Source organism: Lepisma saccharinum, chromosome 14 (assembly GCF_977018435.1).
Source record: "Lepisma saccharinum chromosome 14, izLepSacc3.1, whole genome shotgun sequence".
Taxonomy (NCBI): domain Eukaryota; kingdom Metazoa; phylum Arthropoda; class Insecta; order Zygentoma; family Lepismatidae; genus Lepisma; species Lepisma saccharinum.
Window position 1 is genome coordinate 39937895 of NC_139242.1, and position 22579 is coordinate 39960473.

General features: G+C 37.3%; 1 protein-coding gene across 11 annotated transcripts in view; it reads left to right on the forward strand.

The window, feature by feature from the left end:
* Positions 1-22579, forward strand: part of dati (zinc finger protein datilografo) — a 688312-nt gene that overhangs the window by 637962 nt on the left and 27771 nt on the right. For 9 of the 11 annotated variants that reach the window (XM_083135422.1, XM_083135415.1, XM_083135413.1 and 6 more), the window contains 2 exons: positions 14878-15010; positions 20211-20390. In XM_083135422.1, coding sequence (XP_082991548.1) covers positions 14878-15010; positions 20211-20390 — 313 coding nt within the window. The remainder of the gene's footprint in view (positions 1-14877; positions 15011-20210; positions 20391-22579) is intronic. The other 2 variants (XM_083135420.1, XM_083135423.1) reach the window with 2 other exon arrangements.

The window sequence follows — 22579 nt, forward strand, 5'->3', positions numbered from 1 at the left end:
ATATATTCTAGCTACATGTCTAAGGAAAATGGAATAGAAGTGATCTATTCGAATCCTGTCAATGTCATGAATTACCGAATCACTATCTTCGTTACGGTTAACCTGATGATATAAATAATAACACTAATGCATGAACAATCTATATGTTTACAACAAACCCAAATTATTAATGTTTTGCGTGAGCAATCGCTCTACAAAAGTACCTTCGGGATTCTAAATTCACGTCAAGTTTGTGCACGATATCACCAGTATCACGATGGATGGAACAAAATCACACACCTTTGCTGTCTGCATGCTGCAAAAAAGCAACTGGGAAAGCAGACTTGTTATTCATTTTCTGCCAATAAGTCTAACATTTGTAGAATGTCAACCTCCCCCGCGCATAATTCCATAACAGGAAGGTAAAACAGTGATGCTGCCTAACATAGCGCATTAAATTCGTTCCAGCCGTTTGGCGATTGATTGATTGATTGGTTACCAATCCACGGCATTTCTATTACAACTGGCTTAATGTGATGGATCTTAACAGTGGCAAATGGGATTCAAATTACATTCCAGGCCATGGAGAGGTCTACCTGGACCGTTGGTAACACTGCATATCCACAAAATGGTTCCAACCGCCAAGTAAAATTGCAATAAATAGACCTTATGGCTTTTGCCTAAGGAATAGACTAGCTGGCCTAGAAAGGTTAAATTGAGATTTTGTACGCTCTGCTTCATAGCAAAGATAAAATTCATATGTAATTCCAGGTTAAATTTTTCCGCATTTCAAGCTAGTAAATTTTATACTCTACACAAATTATCATCTTGGTTGGAGAATGATTGTCACAGTAGATGACCTTCGTGGCGGAGTGGTTAAGCACGGCCTGGACATGGGCGTTCTTTGTGAGTGTACCTTCATCAATTTCATATTACCACTGATCTTTATTTCACAGTTAGCCAAAAGTGGAAGAAAAGCGAACCAAATTAAACTAAATCAACCGGTCACAAAAGTACTGAAAATAATCCATGGAACATCACAGCAGTATGAAATATTCTATTTTGTTAATTCACGTCAATTTGTCCACCTCTGAAGGTTAAAGCGAGGAAGGGGATGAATAATGGCTTATGAATTAGATGATTGAACACGTCCGTCCTTACTGAGTATAGGAACCTAAAATAGCTGTTGTAGCCGATACGCTGACAACTCCCACCGCAGATGGCTCCAAAGGACTGAAATTATAACTGTATATTGTAAAAATCTTACATCCTATACGTTACGCTGTTCATATAACAGATGCTAAAGCTCAAGCAGTTACACGAGCTGTTACACGTCAGTACCAATTGACTGCCGTAAAACAGCAAACGGAGAAACTAGCTTTGTTCGCTGACGAACAACATATGTTCCTCAGCATAAGTCAATCTTTGTATACACTGTGTTCCACTGACTTCGTAAACAAATGATGAAACTATAATATACTTATTTTAGAATGTTGGGTTCACGCCGTTGAATGAATTCCTAGTACCGTCAGTGTTCTTTTTAACGATTGTGAACAATTTCCAACAATTCTCGCATAATAACTCTCACAATAAACTGCCAGTTAATAAATATTCCTATAGGTGTACCCTCTGAAAACAAGGCAAAGGCTGGAATATGATAATGCAGAAATGTTCATAGTTCCTTTTTGATAAATGCGACCTTCAGTAATGTATTTCGGGTGTGAAATGGACGTTGCTGGATGACTTTAGACCCTGACTTGGCAATGATCAAATCGGAAATAGATATGGGTGCAAAAGCGTCTTTTACATCCTTTCAAATATTAAGCCGAAACTTTACTAACCCTCTCCACCCAAGAAGTTTGCCAATGATTGTGAAGTTATTATTGATTGATTGATTTGATTTATTTTACTTCACTTTCCTGCTACTTTTTCGCTAATCGCGAATATGAGAATGAACGTTGATGAGATGGATGGATGAAGGGACAATGTAGGACGACACAACACGAGCGTAGGTCCAAACGCCAGAGCCTCTCTAGCCTGCAAAATGCAGTCCAGCGTGGAAGAGAGGTTGACATTTGGGTATCCTCAGAAAGGGTCACTCCCTACACCCCATGCGGTTAACATGCATGGCGTAGTAAATGGTCACTAACGAAAACCAACCAAAACAAAAACCCTTCATGTCTCAGGCAGGACAGGAATCTAAAATTTCCAGAGCACTTCATTAAAGACTAGACAATAAAAGCCGAAAAAGAAGTGTGTAGGAGAATATAGAAAACTTGATAAGTGACTCACAGACAATTCTGATTCTACGGCGTTCTTTACAAAATTAAAATGATTCTAGATTGTATATAAATAATCTAAACGTAAAACTACTTGCCTAGCTCATGAAGAAATAGAAAAATTGTATTATTTTGGCAATGGGCCTTCTAGTTTAAATATTTTCAGAGTGTTTTGATGCGTAATAAACTCCCAGAAGATGGTTCTTCAGGTTTTTAATGACAATGGAATAAAGAAGGATAGGATACTAAGAAGTTTTATGTGTTCTGGTACCTAAAACACATTGCCATGCTACCCAGAAAATGATAAAAAGTAAATTTTATTTTCAAAATGAAGTTTACAAAAACACTTGTTCTAAATAAAGAGCTCTGTGTCAGTTTCTAGTCGCATAAAATAAAAGCATGGAGAAAGGGAACAAGATAATATTTAAAATACACAGAAAACTAGTTGAAACACTTGGGGAAATTTTAGACCAAAGCGAGATGCTACACATGTCGCTTGGAGGCTATCCTCCTGATATATGCAAGCTTAAGGAGCGACAAGCTGTACTTGTCGCTAAAGCGTGCCGCTCAGACTTGTGCTTTTTCTCAACATCGTGCATTATTTCCTCTCTGTCTGGTGGTTACACTTGCGCAATAATGTCATTACAGAGTGGATGGGCCTTGTTGCCTGCCTTGGTTGTTTGAATTTCAGTTCTAAGTCCACTTTATGCACAGATAGGCTAATCGAAACTGAACCACTACGTGCCTCCACTGGGTATCGAACCCGGGAGCCCTTGATTGCTAAGCGACGACGTTGCCATCGGGATGATCTTTTGTTGCTTGTTACTTCAGTGTGAAGCCCCGAGTCGCTTGTTGCCTATCGGTTCAGTCTGAAATATCCCTTAAACCTCATCCACATGTGTGTTGAAACGAGATTATGTTCCATTTGAAGTAAACGGAGAAGAACATACAAGACAAATATATGTATAACGCTTTAAACACAGAACATCCTCCCACAGCAGCTTTGCGTCCTTCAGATGCATGCGCTGTAAGCTACTGCACATCCTGCGGAACAAATTAGCGCATAGAACATTACAGATCCTTGAACTTCAGCATTGAATCAAGAGCAATTACGTGCAGTATAGTTGTAACACTACCATTTCGAAGTAACGCGTCAATTTCCATCAGCCACCAATGATTTAAACTATTTTACTCTCTCGCGTACTCGCCGAAGGAAACTTCTAGTTGAAGGTGGAGTCGCTTCTAAATTTTGGTTTCTATAAGGGCAGAATATTCAATTTCAAAATCAAACCTTGCATAGAATAATTTTCTTTCGACATCCGTGGCGGAGTGGTTATCACAACGCTCTACGACGCCAGGGGGCCTACTTTTGAATCCCGGCCTGGGTGAATGTCCCTTCGTGAATTTCATCCTATCATCACTCATCCTCGCGATTAGTCAAAAGTGGCAAGAAAAGCGAAGTAACATAAACCAAATCAATCAAGAAACAATTTCTATTCATGGACAATGGAAAACAAGCGATTGGGGTTCCATATGTAGTATTCTTCAACCGAACATCGTAATTAGTGATTCTGTATTCAGCATCACCTTTCCTTGATTCAGATCTCATTTAAAACTACATGACGTGCCGTTAAGTCCCTGTGTATAAAAAGTGCTTCAATTTAAGAAATTCCTCGGACATCAAAGCAAATTTGTTTCTCAAATCAAATGCAGACATGAGTTGTCAACGACTTAAATGGTAGCTTGTGTATCATACACTATGGCAATGAAATTAGATAAACAAATGTATTTTGGCAGAAATAAAAGAAGTCTAAACTACTATTAATTAAATGAGGGGATTCAAAATCAGTTTTCGCCCCCATTCCAGTTCATGGATCCCAAGAGGAAAATAATATAGACACAAAAACAATTTCAAACAAGATAAAGAAACCGTAGTCTAACTTATGGTACTGATAATTATTAAATGTATAATAAATTATATATTAAATATTCTTTATTAACAACAGTTCTTTCCACTGCACATCGAATTTACTTTGGCACGTGGTTTGTAGAACTGACTTTTTTGCTTAATTGCACATCACTGTCGGTTACCGAAATGCTTTCATCCAGAGAGGTCATTCAATTTTAGAAACCTTTTGTTTTCGGCATCGAGATGTAGAACATTTCGTCACATTTTCACAAGTTACTTACCAAGGTAAAACCTCTCAAGCGAGAAAAACCCTCGCTGCTCGAAACCTTTCGAGGAGGAAACCACAGTGTCCAATAAATGCAAATTTTTAGATCTTCCAATGTCGCTGAAAAGTACTTGGATATAGCACGAGTTAGGGATATGTGGTAGCCTGCTAACTTGGCGAAAACGTATTCACTGATTAAAAAAAGGCAAAGCTGTAACTAATTATGGCAACATTAACTACGTATTGGAGTTGATGGACGGGTACAGAGTTGGATGTATTCTTAATTGATTGATTTGGTGTTTTAAGTCCATTTTGTACACAGTAAGGCTAATTGGAACTGGATCTACAGTTTAAGGTGGGATCCGAACCACTATGTCCCTCCACCGGGTATCGAACCCTGGATCCCTTGATTACAAGGCGACGACGCTACCACTGCGCCATCGGGAAGGCCAGGATGTATTGTTAATTGTCAAAATTTCCAAAAACGGTAGCTTACACGGTTTAATTTGGCCGATGAGAAACTACTTCCCTGTTTCATCCGAGTTATCCACTCACTTCTGTCGGTAAAATACCTTACCTAACCTGTTACCTTTAGTGGGTTTTGCCGAATTGTTGTATTTGATGATATTTCGGCGAGGAAGTTAATGTCAAGTAAAGAGAGACTTCAATACTGAAACCGAATTCGAAATATACATGATTACTCCAACCTGTCATTCAAAAACCGCCATTGCAACATACAGCGCAAGTAGTAACTTGTTTATTTTTTCAAATAAAGTAATGTGTTTATGCATAGTGCGCTCTCGTAGGAGCTAATGCTTAGCGCTCTAGCCTTTGTAGGAGCGGTCCTGGATTCCATTCCCGGTGGGAGTTCCAAAATTTCACTGACGACTAATCATCGTGCAGCCAATTGGGCAACAGGGCAACTCTTTTCGCGAAACCAGAAAACGGCGGCGATGGGTCAAGCCATGGCTTTCAAACGAGGGTTGTGCTCCGGAGTTATCCTATATAAGGGACTTAAATCAATATGGATCTACTCAGAATCATGCCCAAACCCTGGTGTCTAGGATTCCAAACTTGAACGCAACGTGTCCACCTGCTAATGTAAATTAGTATTGATCATTAGCAATATGCACTGAGCAGTGGAAAAGCAAATTTCATAAGCTGATTTAAGTGAAAATAAAAAGATGCAATGTGGTCGTCATTGTAATCAAACGAATGGCACAACATATTATCAGCGTGTGCCACCTCAGTGCCCTCATCACATACTAGCCTCTGTACATCACTCCCCAATAAAACACTGTTACTAGCATGACGTCAGTCATTTATGAAACTCAAATATCTAGTTTCGACAATCATATACGACGATCTAACCGTGTAACCGCAATGAACTATCTAAGTAGCACAAAGTAAATTTATTTTCAGGTTGTGAAGTCCACACTCGGAACTAGGCTGTTGCATGCACTTAACGTGGTACTGCCAGATGAATGGGCGCATTAAGACACACATGTCCACTTTGTGGATTTAAGTGTAATCCGAACTAGGTGTAATGTGCCTCAACAGAAAATCGAACCCAGGACGCTTAGATCGCCCCTACCACAAAAAAAAATATTTAAAAAACTTAACAAGAAAACAGCTTACATTGGAAAATATTCGAGTTCTGCTATTACAAATTTTTTCGATGTTTTTCAGAAATTGAGATTAAATACGTCATTCCTTCTCCAATTTGTCTTGTCTTTCCGCCAACTACTTGTAGACCCGTTTTGCCATCATCAGCCTCCTCCTAAGCCTGAAAATATTAGGGACCAGGCTTACTGGTCCGTCCACCCTCGTGGAAGTTGGCATAGTTAATTTCAAGTTACAAAAAAGGTTATTTTTATTACTAATAACAGAAATAAAATTAGTTAGTATTCGAACAAAAAAAGAATTATTAGGTGAAAAATAGAGGAACCGAGTTATATTTTCGTATTCTACTATTTAATCCACAGAATAAATGGTTCCACTATTTTCAAAATTCCAGAAAATTTATAGTATGAAGTGAGAGATCACATAACATAAACTTCATTAGTAAAATATGCCCTAACTTTTAAATTATTTTTTCGAACGAGACGTGTAAAAGGTATTAACAAGATAGAAAACTCTGAATTTCAGTACACAAACTGTATGAAATGTGAAATAAAATAAATGAAAACAGTTGTTCTGGATATTCACTTGCCTGGTGGATCGAGTAGAGTTCAGTAAATACTACTACTAATAATAATAACAAATTTGTAATAAAATTTGTTAATTATTATTACTTTGTAAGATTTATTATTTATAATAGCAATTATAACTGTGGTAATAATAATAGTTGTTATTTTGTCTGTGGCCTGATCCCCCCTCCCCCCGCAACAATTTCTGGCGACGCCCATGGTTACTAAGAACATAACTGAGACTGGGTATATAGTTAAGAAACCAGACTTATTTCCATCGAAGTTGCACGAGTCCTTGAACACTTTCTTGAGTGCCCATGTGCTGTTAGAGGTGTAATTTATTTTTACACCATTCTGCTCTGAATTATATCCGATAAACAGAATATTGCACCATTGTATTCATAGTTAACATTCGAATATTGGTAATCAACGCGCTGCAGTGGAGATAGTACATAGTATTTACACTCGCAAGTATTTGCCAAAACTTTATCTTACAAAATCATCAGTTTCGGTATAAAGTCACTTCCACAGTTTTTTTTTTTTTTTGCTTGTGGTTCCAGAATTCACGCGCGGAAAGTATTCATTAACTTTCAGTTCTGGTCTGAAACTTCCATATTCCGTTCTGTTGAAAATATTCACATGGGTATAAAATCATGTAAATATAGACACTGCTATTTTGTCGGTTCTTTACTAACATGCACATCTCATCACGTATGAGAAATGTACAACTTTTAAAAAAGCTGGTAGATCAGGACCATAATAATATTCACTAAAGTTGCCATCACAGAATTACACTGGAATGGGTGGAGAAAGTTCAAAGTGAAACTATGACGTTTTTTCACACAATAATACAAAAAATAGACAAATATATTAGTTAACTATAGTTTAAGCATTAGACTAAAGGATGAGAGAGTGACTTTCTCGTATGATCCTTGAAGTGTTTTGAGCCCCCCCCCCCTCAAGCTCGATTACGACATAGCTTCACACATTCTGGGTGTGCCACTGAATTTCCCAGTAATATTAATATAAACGGAAATTTTGCGTGAATTGACACATAATCTAAAAGCACGAGTTGACTTACATTTTCTGGCCCGCTACTTCAAATGCATATGAAACTCTAAAATGTACATAAAATCGGACTTATTAATACGAGTACTACATTCCATTAGATGTTGAGAATGGAATTCCGACTTTGCTAGACTCCATCTCTATTCGCAAAAATATTCTGAATTTCAATACAAAATTAATTTTAATATAATAAACGCATACGGTGGAAATATCGTTCGTACACATTTTGACGTTAATATGGAATTTACTGCTTTCACGGTTGATGCATTTTGGTGAGGTTCAACGTGTAGTTTCGGTTTCTTACAAATGAATGATTTGTTGCATTGATGCATTTTAGTGCATCACACAGAACAACTGAAATGCGGCATCATCAGCAGTTTAAACACTGCAACTTGTTACTGGAGTCAAAAACATTCGTGTCAATTGACGCATTTTGGACTCTGTGTGCAGGCAACAGCTCTGCGTGGATAAGTATAAAACAGCAATACGTGTCTTAATTTTAAAATTTAATACTATATGTTGACAGTAAAACGTTAAAATTCTGTAATTCATTAGGAATCAAGTACTTAATAGTAACACCTAACTTACTTCCATAGTACCCTTAATTTGGAGAAGATTACAACGTGAATATGTGCAGCTACAACTGTACAGAAAAGATGCATTGGCAACTTAATTAAACGGTGTCGGACCTTACCGTCAAATGATGAGGATGGATTCTAGACAGAGAACTAGGAAAATCCTTGGATATGTAGCACCAAATAGTAGACATATTTTCCTGGTAGGAATGCTTGAATACAAAGGAATTCATAAACAGTGAGGACAATGATGACTATAGCATTGTCAGCTTTTTACCTAGGTACATACAATGGTCACGAATCCAGCACAATAGTCAAGATGGTTCCAATACTCAATGGTTCCAACTGCATTTTCTAAACATTTTCTACAAAGGCCCTACTACTCTTAATTCTTACATCAGTTGAATTTTTTTGATAATGTTATTTGCATAGTCCTTTCCAATGCGAGCTGGTAAACCTCAAGCACCTGCCTAGTGTGTAGACTGCGAAATATTAACATCCTATTTTGTAACTTTAACACCTTTCTGTTCAATACGCAACACTTAATTTATTTTCATGCACCGGCGTCAGAAACATTGTACATCTTGAGTCTTACTGACGCCACAGTACTTTTAATTTAAGAACTACTAAAGTACTGCACTAAACTGGCCGACACTTTGTTCATTACGTGCTGAGACTTGAATAGATTTGCCCGTGTAGACCGTATCGTACTATGCGGTGTAGCCGTTAATGTATCACGTTTGGAAGTTGATGAGCTGGGTTCGATACCCGTCAAGATATTGACATTTTTATGTCACCGCGATCAATTCTTCCTGAATATAATCCAAAGAAAATCAATAGACGAATATATGAAATGTAACTGCGCAATCTTAGAAGCGATAGTTGGATTCATTGTGTGGTGTTTTGAATCCTATCGAAATAATGCGGCATAATCTGTAGAGTTTTGTTTACACCATGTATGCCATTGGGAAGCTAGTCTAACAAGTTGACTGAGATTCAACTGTAGATTGAAAAGGAAGGAACAAGTTTTGAAGCTTCCTTCTTATTACGAGTTTAATTTATACTTTCATAGGTATGAGTTTCTACATTCCACACAATCGTCCATAGTTAAACCAATATTAACAAAGTGAACACACATATTCTCTTATATGTTAACTGTGTTCTTACGAAAGGCATAGTTATGTCGAGCGTTATTTCTTGGTTAAATTTTATTACTTTTGAAATTAATTTCAGTAATTAAATTATTAGTCGAAACCAGTGGCTGCGATTGGGTGCCAAAACTGGGGGAGGGGAAGGGACAAGGACAGTTTACTTTCTCTTCATGGACAAGGCTTAGCATTAAGATGCTGTAGTGGAGGAGGAAAAATTGGCAAAAAGTAGGGGAGGGCAACTGCTTTCCTCGCTCCCTTGGTCACCACCACTGGTCGCTAGCTTACTCCTATTCCATTAGCAACTACTTTCTGTGGGTTAAGCCTAACCAAGCGGCTTTTCAAACTGCTGTCAGCCATCGAGTCCCATCGCCGATGTTTTATGGATATTTTTGAACGATCAATGAATGGGTTGATGCCTTACGATGCATGATCAACACTGAAATTCTGGAGCTACCACCAGGAATCGAAATCTTGACCAATCGCACCAATGCAACAGCACTAACTAATTGGCTTCGACAAAGTTATTTTATCGTATATATCGGGAAATTGCGATAAAGATAGCCGTTATCCATTACTTCTCCAAACGCACCAGGTGTATGGCAGCCAAAATATTGTTTTGACGAGATCGGAATTTTTCTTAACATCCAGTAGGTTCATCTTAAAGGTATAAATATGAAGAGTACGGGTGATCCATACGAAATGAGCTGACTCCATCTGACTTGCTTCATTCTCCGTGCAGCATACCGATTACGAATCAGTGGCAACTCTTGCTTTAACACTGCATGTTCCATTATCATCGAGGCCTATAAATATCGCGACTGATCCTGGAAATTATAAAACTGGATGTATCTGCTCGACGGTTGAACACGGACCGTACCTCAATCTGTTATGCTAATGCACATGGCCAGCACTAACTTTTTCTCTCTGTATTCAAATCGACATCCAGTACGTTTGAAGAACCTGCACCCTTGCGATAATTCTCAACTAACACCAATACTTTACCCCGGAAACATCTTGAAAACAACGAGTGATCATGATCAATGTTTCCCATGCTATTGGGGAGCTAGATGAAATTGTGTTTCACTACTTAATTGTGGCTGAAACGATGATCTTAACAAAATTTCCGCAATATTATAATCAAGGAATATCTTAATATACCCTATTATTATCTTTGTCAGAACATTTATGCTCTACCACTCTTCGTTTTTCACCTAGAAGACGTATAGTGTGGACATAGCAGAGAGCAAAGTACTCTGGAATGATGGCAAATACGTCATTTCCCACAATTCCGTCACTCCTCGTACACCTTCAAGGCTACCCAAACAATACTGGATTCGGATCCAATTTGGCAACAAAAATGTTTCTTTTATTGTCACAGTATGTAGCACCTCAAAGCCTCGAGGGAATCAATAATTGGTTTTGTAAGGAGAATTTCAACCATCTTACACATAAAATTTCAGAAAAAATGAGTAACTTACAAATAACTTAACATAGTTCTGGTGGCAAGAAAGAAACCGTAGGTAATAGCGAATAGTAGAATATTAATTAATCCCTCACGACCGGGGCTTCATATGTAGTGAATACCCTACCATTCAAATTAGGTTGATTCTCTGCGTGATGTTCCAAATTTTCTCGAAACCAATACGGCATGTTCATTAACAGACACAGGATCTGGCAAATTCACAGCAGCCCATAGCCAAGCTTCCGAGAATGAAATTGCTGTTTCTAGGAAAGAACTACAATGTTTATGGATGTTCATTTAAGTAATTTGGTGATAATCGATAGCTTATTTATTGAGACCCTTGAGTGTGCTAGAATTACCTTCGTCTTAACATATTCAATAAAATTATGTCTACCTCGTATTCTCACGTATTTTTTACGTTCAAGACTGATTATTTCAAACTAACAGATAGATCTAAACTAAACTGTCGGTTCTTGCAGCCTATTGCTACACATATTTTCGTATTATAATTCTGGGCTGCTGGGTTTCCCTTGTATCGTCCTTTGCGGCACTTTGATGCGGTCACTCAGTCTTGACTTCAGCTGTTTAGCACCCACACGTCAAGAAATTCAACATTGAGAAGACAAATGACGAGCCAATATTTGAAAAAAGAAAAATACTTCAACATTATTGTACCCAAGGGAGCAAAACTGTTTTTCATGGTACAGCATATTCCAAATTTTTACACACAATCACATTACCCTCTTCCGTTTATCAACTAGGTAGACTATATAAAGTACTTATGTCAAAACAAACGTTCCTGAACCATAACAATCATCGTGTATAACTAAATCCATAAATGAAATATTTGTTGATAAATTATACATGTGTCATTGTGAATTGTCTAAACACAACCTAACCGTTTTTGTCGCATCTGAGATTCTGTGATTCAACACTAACTTGCAAGAAAACAATATTTCCAAGAGTGCGGTTTGGAAATTGAAGAAATGTTATACTTCATCTGATTTGATTTGAAAGTTCGGTGCAAATATGCTTCAAAACAAGCTACTAATGTCGTAATACCATGATCTAGAAGAAATCATTTGGGATGGAACTAAGTAGTTGATTGGATCTCGATAAGACAATTTGTATATTCGAAACCATTTCGTATTATTATTACATCATTGATTGGTTGTTTGATTTTACTTCGTTTTTCTGTCACTTTTGACTAATGACGAAGATAGGATTAATGGTGATATGATGAAATAGATGAGAGGACAATGGCAAACAAATATGGACAGCACACATCATAAGCCCCACAGAGGAAATTATACTGCCTGAGAGTCCAAACGCCAGAGCCTCGTTAGTCTGCAAATGCAGTCCAGGATATACTACGTGGAAGAGGGATTGATATTTGGGTGTCTTGATAAAGGATCCTTTACACCCTCCATTACAGCAATCATAATTTTATCGTAATAAAAGCACAGCTAGAAAACGAAATTACAAGGAAGAACGAACAGATAAAATCTGCGCCTTAATCAGCAGAACGAAATAATTTTAAGAAAACTAAACTGTTATTAAGGTTTCCAAGAGAAATGAAGTGGGGAACATTGCAGATTGTAAAATGTTACGTATTTAATCACGCAATTATTAAAGAGATTTATTTAGAAACACGAGGCTGAACTAACAAATCATGCTTTCAACTCGTTTAAACAAATCTGTCTATGGCAAAGAGTAATAAAAAATCAATAATTTGCATGAATTGAATTTTTCATTCATTAAGGGGTGGTATCCGTCGACGTGGAAAACTTGATCGATTCACAAAACATTTATCCTGATTCATATGCGTGCATGTTGAAGCGTTGCGAATGCCCTTACACAAGGACGCTACACCATGTAGTTACAGTATTCTCCCGGGAGATATTTATTACATCAGTTGGGTAGCAGTCTTCTACACTCTGCGCACAAATATATACAGGCATGCAATCTGAATCTTTGAGCCGTTACAGGCTACATGGATAATCCAAATTATAGATTACAAATAAAGTGAATTACGCAGCTCTAACTATATACCTATCGGTTGTATCCAAGAATACAAAACTAACTGTGAAAGAAAGGAAAAGTGACTATAATAATAGAATAGAAACAAATCATTTAATACAATCTAGAATAATTTTATTTCTCCGCATAATTTCGAATACATTCATCATTCTATTAAACATCGATCAAACGTTGCAGGACAATTCCAGCTTCTGTTATCCGATTGCTATAATCCTGTTCAGAGGACTCCTCAATGCAGTAAAATGTCGTATTGAGTCTGTTGTAACTCAAACTGTTTCTGATCAAGAATGCGGCACTAGGTAGTCGAAATTAGTCTCGTCTAGTTGGCTTCACTTTTGGACTAGATTTGACTCTCTTTGCACAGAGCGTTTAGTTGGTTGCACGGTGCAACACCGAGTCGACTAGTTCGTTGATTTCGAGTCAAGTAGTGTATTTGGTGTCTGCACTACCTTTGGGACCGGTGTATGGTCACCTGGTGCGTGCTAACTAATCAAATGACCGTTTCAAGCAGCATACAGGCATTTGTTGAATCTTCTGAACTTGAACACCGCTTTCCTTCTACTTGGTTGAACGTAATTTCCTTGCACCACTCCTGACACTGGATACACCTGCACTGCACCAAGTGTCACAAAGTGCAGCCAACTAGACGGGGCTATTAACACCATTGAAGCTTTGTTGATTGTGTGTGTGTATTGCAAACTCGTTAAGAGTAAGAATTTCTGATTGCGTAAGAGAAACCAACATACAGCTGATATTATTTTTGTCATTATGAAAGTCGCCCACAGAGCTTTATGAAACACACATACTGACGGAAACTGGACAATTTCACAGCCATGAAATAAACTAATGCACTGAACAGGACACGCATGTTGCAATCTGAGGAGTTCTATGTTTAGATTGTTCAAGACTCAGAAATACTCTGAAGTCAAGCAGGCAATCAGTCAAATGAGATAGAATCACTATACAATTACGTCATAATTTCAATATACTCGTACTATGCCCAAAAAAAGAAAGAAATTGAATTTAGCATAAACAATGTTCATTCACGGTGCGTATAACGACATTGTACGTTTTTGATTATATTAACTTTCGGACATACCAGTCAGTGTGCACACCTTTATGAGTTGGATGCACTATATAAAGATGCAACATTATTTGCTAGTTTGCAAATCACTTTTTGTAAAAATGTTAATGGAAATAAAAGTGTTCAGACTTGAGATCATGGTGTGTGTGTGTAGGTCTCAATGACTTCGTATAGTCTACATCAAGGAAACATTGTGTCAAATGTACATTCCTATTACTGCTTTAGATTTGTATGCAAATCCTCATAAGATATTTAAATGGCGTGGTCTACAAATACTAGAGGCGGGTATGCTTTATCAGACAAGGGTAATTTGATTCCAAATTACAGGAGTATTTTACTATGTGCAACGTAATATATTGTATAATTCATGTACTTAATTTAAGTATATTCAATTGTGTATGGTTGCTGAGAGACAAACTGGTAGAAATGATGACAATGTTGTAATAATGTTGTATGGTCTATTTGGTGTCAAGTGTCAGTCGGTTAAGACACAAGAACTCTTCCTTCCGTATGGTTTCTTGTGTTTGACCGACGACATTAGAACGTCTTTCAAGTTCAAAATAGAAAAAACGGTTACAGAGCAAAATATAAGAATACAGCTGGTTGACAATTTACCGTTAGGGACACGATGCGAAATTCGTCGACGTTAACAACCATGATATCCAGCAAAAGAACTAACGAACGGATATATCTTCAAAATTCGATCTTCAGATACCGTCGAGGAAGAGCATCCCCAAGTCTCCGTTGCCCGAAAAAACAATTGTTGTTTGGTGGTGACTTTTTTCTCCTGAACAGATAGACTGACGATTCTCATCTTTCCTTCCTTCCTCCCGGTGCCTGCAACAGGAGATACAACTCCGTCTTCCTGTCTTCCAGCAACATGCGGCCCTCATTGGGGGTCCCAATGCAACTAGTTGCCCCGTCTGTCACAAGATGTTCCTCGGGGGTGAGGCTCTCATGGAACACATGAAGCATACCCACAAAGACCCCAACGCCTCGGGGGTTGCAAGTAAGTTTCAACTCCTACCTTCTCTGTGTTCTGTCCCTTTTGTTGTCTGCGTCTACCTGTACATTAGCATTCTCGTGTTTGTCTGCATGTTTATGTTAAGTATGTTCAGAGTTATGTTGATGTAGTCTTTGTTTCAGGTCATGTTGTTTACACGACAGGCATAAGTGTGTGCGCTTCCCTCTATATTATTGGCAGGCACGTTCGGCGGAATGATTGGATGTCCTCTAATTGGCCCATACTAAATTTAATATTGAATATGGCAGAAAGCGCACACACTTATACCACACGGATTTGAACTTGCTATTATGCATACAGTAAGTCCATGAAATGTACTAGGAGGCACGAAACACATATCGTGTGCCATCTTTGTAGACGTCGAAAGTTAACAAATTGTGTGAGGTAATACCTACCGCATGTGGCTAAGAATATGTGAACATTGGAACTAGGTAAGGACCAACACAGAATGGAAATATAATCTTTCAAATGTTCACTTTGTGTTAAACGAATCCGTCATTATCAAAGTGGAAAACACAAAAATAGACAGGTTTGAACAGTCGAGTACAACCAATTGCAGCACACTCTCAGTGTATCTTTAACGAGGAAAAACAGAATTACAATCGTAACTCACTACATAGTATCCGCATTGAATATCCCACAAGTCTGGTAACAAGAAGGTAGATTACGGTTGAAGATGTTTTTAGGAGTAAAATTTCCTACGTTGTTCGAGGAAGTGACGAGGTTAATGTTGGTTTTGAAACTTGAGAAAAGACTCAACTATTGGAAGTCTGATTCAAGTGTTCTATGTACGATTATGTCGCTGGTTCATCTCGTTGTTAAAAGTCTTCCATGCGATCCTTACGTTTGAATTAGATTCAATATATCTTCTTAATCAGGTTCTTAAAATATATTTTCTTAGTTAGTTCCAGCAATTTCCTTTCGTAGGTAGCTGTTTTGGTGCAAACGTTTAATTCGTACTTGATATACAGTTCTGTACATTATAACCACTTTTGTCGAAAGCTTTGTGCAAGTCTAAGTACATTACATACAACAAATTTCTGTTAATAGTCCAAAAAATAAATCAGAGTAGAGCAAGTTAATGCTTTGACTTCACATGACCTGATTTTACCGTGTGTCTAACTTGACCAATACTTCGTCATGGAATGATGAGGAAATAAAGAAATGGAATCATTAAAGTCTGAGTTTATCCATAACCATAGTTATGAGATAACGTAAATCATAAATAGCTTTATTATTTTTAAAAACCAGAAATCCTGATCTACTTGGTTCTCAAAGTTTCCTGGATTGCTATCCAAAAAAAAATTCTTTAGAAGTCTCATTATCCTTGAAGAAAAAGCCAAATAAATGATATCGAGTTTTTAAGTACCATTCAAAACCCCAACATCTAATTTTGATTGAAAAATAAACCCTACATTAATCGCGAGGCTGGTGGATCGTACACTATTGTGTGTCCCACCATGCCCAAGAACTTGTTCGTTCGAAACTTAAAAGTATGATCATTTTGTGTTTCGTGCAGAACCACGATTCCAAATACATACTACAAAAGTACAAGTTTGTTCTTGACATATGCCTGATCCCTCCATAAAATAAGGGACAAATTCGCGAACAAATATTAGAGCAAACCAAAGAGAGAAAAAAACGTGAAAACTACAATTGAATTTTAGGATGTGTTAAAGAGCTGAACGAATAAGTCTGGAGAGGAGATGTGTACGACATACCCGACTCCAGACAACTGTATAGAGAAAGATGATCTATTATCATTTCAAATGCAGCTATTAAGAAGCAAATATTACAAAATTCAGGTGGATATAAAGTAGGACATTTCCGAAATTTAAATTACATAGGAATATGTGAATCGCACCACTGTTCCATCTGGAGTACTCGAGAAGGAGAAGGTTGATGAAGAGGTGGTAAAATATAGCAATGTCTACTAGAGAAAGAGGTCATAACATTATTTAGGATCATCATCTTCTTGGAAATTTCTGGACGCACATTGCAAGGGGGAACATCACACCACGTGTTGTCCCGCAACACCGTGTTACTCTACGCAATTCTGACAAGATACAAGTATATTGCTCGTCACGCTGCTGGTATCTATAGATTGAACCACCAACGAGCTCTTTTAAGAAAATATATCAAAACAAAATAATTGTTTTCTTGAAAAGTAGAATTTGCTGTAACATGATGAGATCACGCATCTACGCATAATTATCCCTTTCCCCCTAGATTCTTTCGAATATTGTTTCCTACATGGGTTAGTATAGTTAGCAAGAACAGGCAGAGTAATTCACATTCTAAACTTATATTTAATATCTTTAGATAGAAGGTTCCAACACTATGGCGAAACAATATGCGAACAGGTCCGAGTCTACCACACGTTCTGGTAACATCCCCAGCTTGACAGTATTCCCGTGAAAGGGTCACCAGCGATGCACTTTGTATGCGTGTGTATTTTCACATACGCATGCCGTCACCTGTGCGTCGAATCCGGTTCCTTGCTGAAAATAAGACGCACGCATGCCCCTGCACAAAAGCAAGAATGCACTTGCTCTTCATTCCCCCCCTCTTTTTTTGGACAATGTGTACACGCACGCTGCGAAGAATGGGACCCTAACGCAAGGCAGGGTGGACGGGACCTGAATGTCCAAACGACACACATAAAGAATCAAGTTTGGGGAAAAGAACCTTGTGCGTGAAGACGCGTGCTCCACATAGTGCGTACAGCTTTGGAAGATCGCCCCTTTATTCCGAGGTCGCGCAAAAAGTGGTAAAACATCAAACAGGAGTTGCCTTCTATCTAGTTTCCACTTGGTGGCGAGGATTCCACTTTTTATCAAAGCTTGACCCCATGACATTACATGTTTAGTGACACGAGGTTGCGTGTTCTGATGGTGAAAAGCACTTGGCGCGTGCCTAAATAAAGCATGCGTACGTGCAAATGCTTCTTAATGGAAATGTCCTTTAGGGTGAGATTTTATGAAGGGAAAACGTCAACCTGTTTTTATACTTATAGGAACAGCGTTTTCGGCCGAAGAAGTGATCGTCATAAGATTGTATTGAACCTTGGTGTTAGAAGCTGCAGGGGAGCGTTATCGTATCCGGATATTAAGATGTTTTATGAGCTGGCTGATAATGGCCGAATTTAGGATATTATTAGCTACTTTGAGAGTATATTGGATAATTTGTTTTACGAACGCATTTTATGCTGTGGTAAGTTTCTAGGAGTGCCACAGACGACAAATATTCAGAAGCGTATTGTCGATCGCAAACACGGATCATCTTCCGAAAACATGGAAGAAAAGCAATACGAAAGACCTTGTTAATGATTAACAACTTGAAACAATATCCACACAACATCGTTTATTATTGGTTCTGAAATTCATCTAGTCTTTCACTGCAACTGTAGACTTTGCAGCAAATAAGTTGCTGACTTTACTCTCGTGGTTCAGTTTGTCACCTTCATACGTGAAGCTCCGTATGGCGTATCATTGTCCGTAGACCACAATTACATAATTTTCAACGAGTCAAAGACAATGACTTCAAAATAAAAATATAGAGGTTATAAATTGTATATTTTGTAGAGTACACACAAGTGTTTCCTATCTTCGGTATAATGTTGAAACTATTTGGCGCGATTTGTACTATTCCTTAACATTTCAACATCTAAAGGACTTTTCATCACGGCAATGACAAGTTTTGCTTGAAATGTATGATAAACAAGAGTTTTTAAAATCGTTAATGCAAGTCGAAAGACAACAAAAGGTTCAGCTCGTAACATATTTAAAAACTTTTATGAAGTGTACATTAAACAGTGGAAAAATAGAGCTTTGTAACCCAAAACGTTTCACAAACATTGACTTAAGGGAAAAACCTTGCAGATTATGAGAGATATCGGCGTCAAAGTTATAAAAACATTTTATGCATTTAAAGGAAAAAATCAGAACCATTACACTTCTTACATGCCTTCAGGTGTTGAAAATTTGGAAAATAACAAGATATACTGACTCGTTCGTTTTGCATTATTTCTCCCCTTTTTTGACATGGGAAGTCGATGGAAATTTCTTACATTATCAAATGTATACCATTTTCTGAACAGTTTTTTTTATAAGAGAAACTTTGTAATAATTGAAAATGCAATATGCTCAAACCTCTACTTTATCTTAAGCTGCGAAATGTAATATATGCTTCCTGTGCCGATCATTGTTTATGCTGTATAATTAGGCTTTGTACTTCATATTGCATGATTTGTCTTCTTCGTGTGGGTAACTTCAGAGAAAATAATAGAAAATATCTTGTATACTTATACTCTCGTATAATGTTAGTAGTTCTCTTTTTTGTTGTTGATGTACATACCACATGTCCCTGCACCCAGTTTAAGATAATAAGTAAATAGACAAGTTGGGCAATGCGAAGGATAGTGGAATAATTGCTTTAACTGTATATAACTACAAATATCAAGCTAGAAACACAGATTATGTTTTCAGAAATGACATTAGAAAATTAAATTATGATTTTTTCGTTGAACCTTTATAAAGACAATTAAAAATTAATGACCCATTATCTTATTATTGAAATCGCCTTTGTTCAAAGTACTAAAATAATCAGATTGAAGACAAATCTCTGTTTATGACGTGTGTGTATGTTGTTGACATTGCTAAAGTGAAGTAATGAGAAATCCCAATTGACAGAACACACGATTTTAATTTTTTCCAAAGAAATATCGTCAAAACACATTTCAGTTTTAATTTTCCATATTATGGCTAATCTGATATCTCAATAAAATATAAAAATGCTTACATTAACAACTGTTTAACGGATTGGGTTTAACAACGTGAATTACGAGTAGTATTCTAGAATGCACAATCCTTCCCATTGATCTAACATTATTTTAGATTAGAATCACATTACAAGGCGTGTTCATAAAGTACCAGGAAATGCAGCAGCTTTTTTTTAAAAAAGTAAATGATTTGAATCGTCAGAAAATGTAATCTCAATTGATCTTTAGTTTCAATGTGTGAAGTTACCAATCACTGATTGATTAGCTTTATGAACACGCTTTGTAGAATGTATCGATGTAGTGGATATCTTTTTTTATTATTATTATTGTGTGTGTGCTGGGTGCAGGACCTTATTCAGTAATAGCGGCAGATGGCATTGACCTGGCTTTGCTTATCCCCTTCCGATCCGTATTTAGCCAAGCGACGGACCGCCAACCACCCCTGTCCGGTGTGTGGCAAGCACTACGTGAACGAAGGGAGCCTACGGAAGCATCTGGCTTGCCACCCGGAAACATCACAGCTCAGCTCTTCGCTAAGGATGTGGCCTTGCAGTGTGTGCCAAGCGGTCTTCACCCATGAATCAGGTTAGTGAGTCCACTCAAGTAGTTTAGATCATTTCTCAACTACCATGCGCAGAGAGAGCTTGTTTTACCAACATAAACTAGTTTTGTTCTAGTAGAACATGTGCCGTGAGAACAATTGAGAATATAGTTTCGCGAGTCAAATTGTTTTCGCCAGCACACAACAGAAGTTCAACGTATCAAACCTTGAAATCTAGACCCTCACTACTTCTATATATATTGTTGAAGACATTGACGCGAACTTAGCAAGACGTTGAACAACTAACTGTTAACTGTTGTTCGCATTTGACTTTCAGTGCTTGAAAAACAAACCAGTATACAAAGCTATTGAAATGTGCTTAAGACATGAGCATCATTTTTTTTATCTTCAATCTTGTAACCATCTTGGTTACGCCAGAGTCACATGCAATCCAGAAAATGTACAAAACCTCTCCAGTAATCCAACCTGAGGGTACCAGCTCATAGATCATATGCAAACACAGGAAAAATATTTTCGACAAAAGTGTCGGAATAAATAAATTTCACAAACCCGTGCAGTATATTTGTTTCCTTATATCTATGTATTCGGTAAATACATTTCTTGTACATGTAGAAAATCACTATATGGTCACAAGCGGGTTTGTTGCTAACCATCCGTTGCTCTCTCTCTTTCTCTCTCTCTCTGCCCATGGGTAGTTGAGTATACGGCAGTCCAAGCTCGAAGATCAACAGAGATGTTGGATGTTAAATATGGTACATTCTTTTTTGTTTCTTTAAATCAAATGTAAAGGAACATATATATATCTATTTATGAACATATGCTCTGAGCTTTGACGATCGTATATTATGATTCATAATTGTTTCCAACGGGAATCTGTGGGTTTAATCTCACCGATCCACTAAAGATACCCGTTGCCCGGGAGTGGTCTCACAATCTGTGAGATAAGTATCTCAGGGTGAAGTATCCTCTCCCTTCCTACTCACTTTAAACCATTGACTATTTTGTTTCAAAAAGAAAAAAATCCCATTTTTCAATTTTTAAGTTTTCAGTGGATCTGGCTTGCTCAAATTGTTTTCTTCCAGCTGTGATTTTTTTTTTAAAAAAAGGAATATATTTACATAAAACTAAAAGATAAAGTAGAGGTTTGTTCATGCTCGAGTTTGGACAATGTGGTGAAGATTATATATGAGGAAGAACATACTGCTGATACTCTCTCTCTCTCTCTCTCTCTCTCTCTCTCTCTCTCTCTCTCTCTCTCTCTCTCTCTCTCTCTCTCTATATATATATATATATATATATATATATATATATATATATATATATATATATATATAATCTGTGATCATTAGTTCCAAATTGACTACAGTTGTACGGGTGTTAAGATTTGGGTGGATTTGATAAACCAGGCTTAATCCTTTTTGCAATTTATTTTTCCAATTCTTATATTTTTGCAATGATCATATCTCCCATGTTTAATATGAACGGACGAAATTGGTGGTGAAACAACCTTTTTGAGGTTCAAGGGTTACCAGACGGATCTATCATTGACTGTTAGGAGCTCACATCACTGCCTTTTCTGACTTTGTCAATCGCATTATGCTGACTCTAAACAGAAATCATTGTCGACACCGGAAAACTAAATTAGCAAAATTAGTAAAGGAAGCAAAACTGTTAGGAATTTTACTTAGCGTCTCATTTAAAAAATACAGTGATACCAGAAAAGCATATTTTTACAACAAACCATCGAGAGAGATGACCATTTTATCAAGAACATCATAATTGAATAACACAATGACAGCTGAGATAATGAACGCATTATACAGTTTATCACAAAATGCAATTAGCTATGCAAATAACGATGATTCTCTACAAACATGTTATTTGACGTTAAGATCGCATGTGGAAAAATGGCTAATACGTTATCTCTGCTTCCATAGTAAACTTAACATTTTGCGACTCGGACAACTGAAACAGCTAATTTAGAGTTTAACAAATGTAAATCGACAGGTTGGTGCTTGTACAACAACGTCACTATTTTGCAGATGCTAAAAGCAACATTTCAGTAGCTTGGTGGTTCCTGCAGTCCTGAATGTACAGAAGAACATGGAACGTGAGTAGAAAAAAAATCTACATGGACACAAGTAATTGTTTTTCATTCTACAACACCTGGATGGTGCACGTTATACGGTGTTGTGAACGGCACAGTAAATAC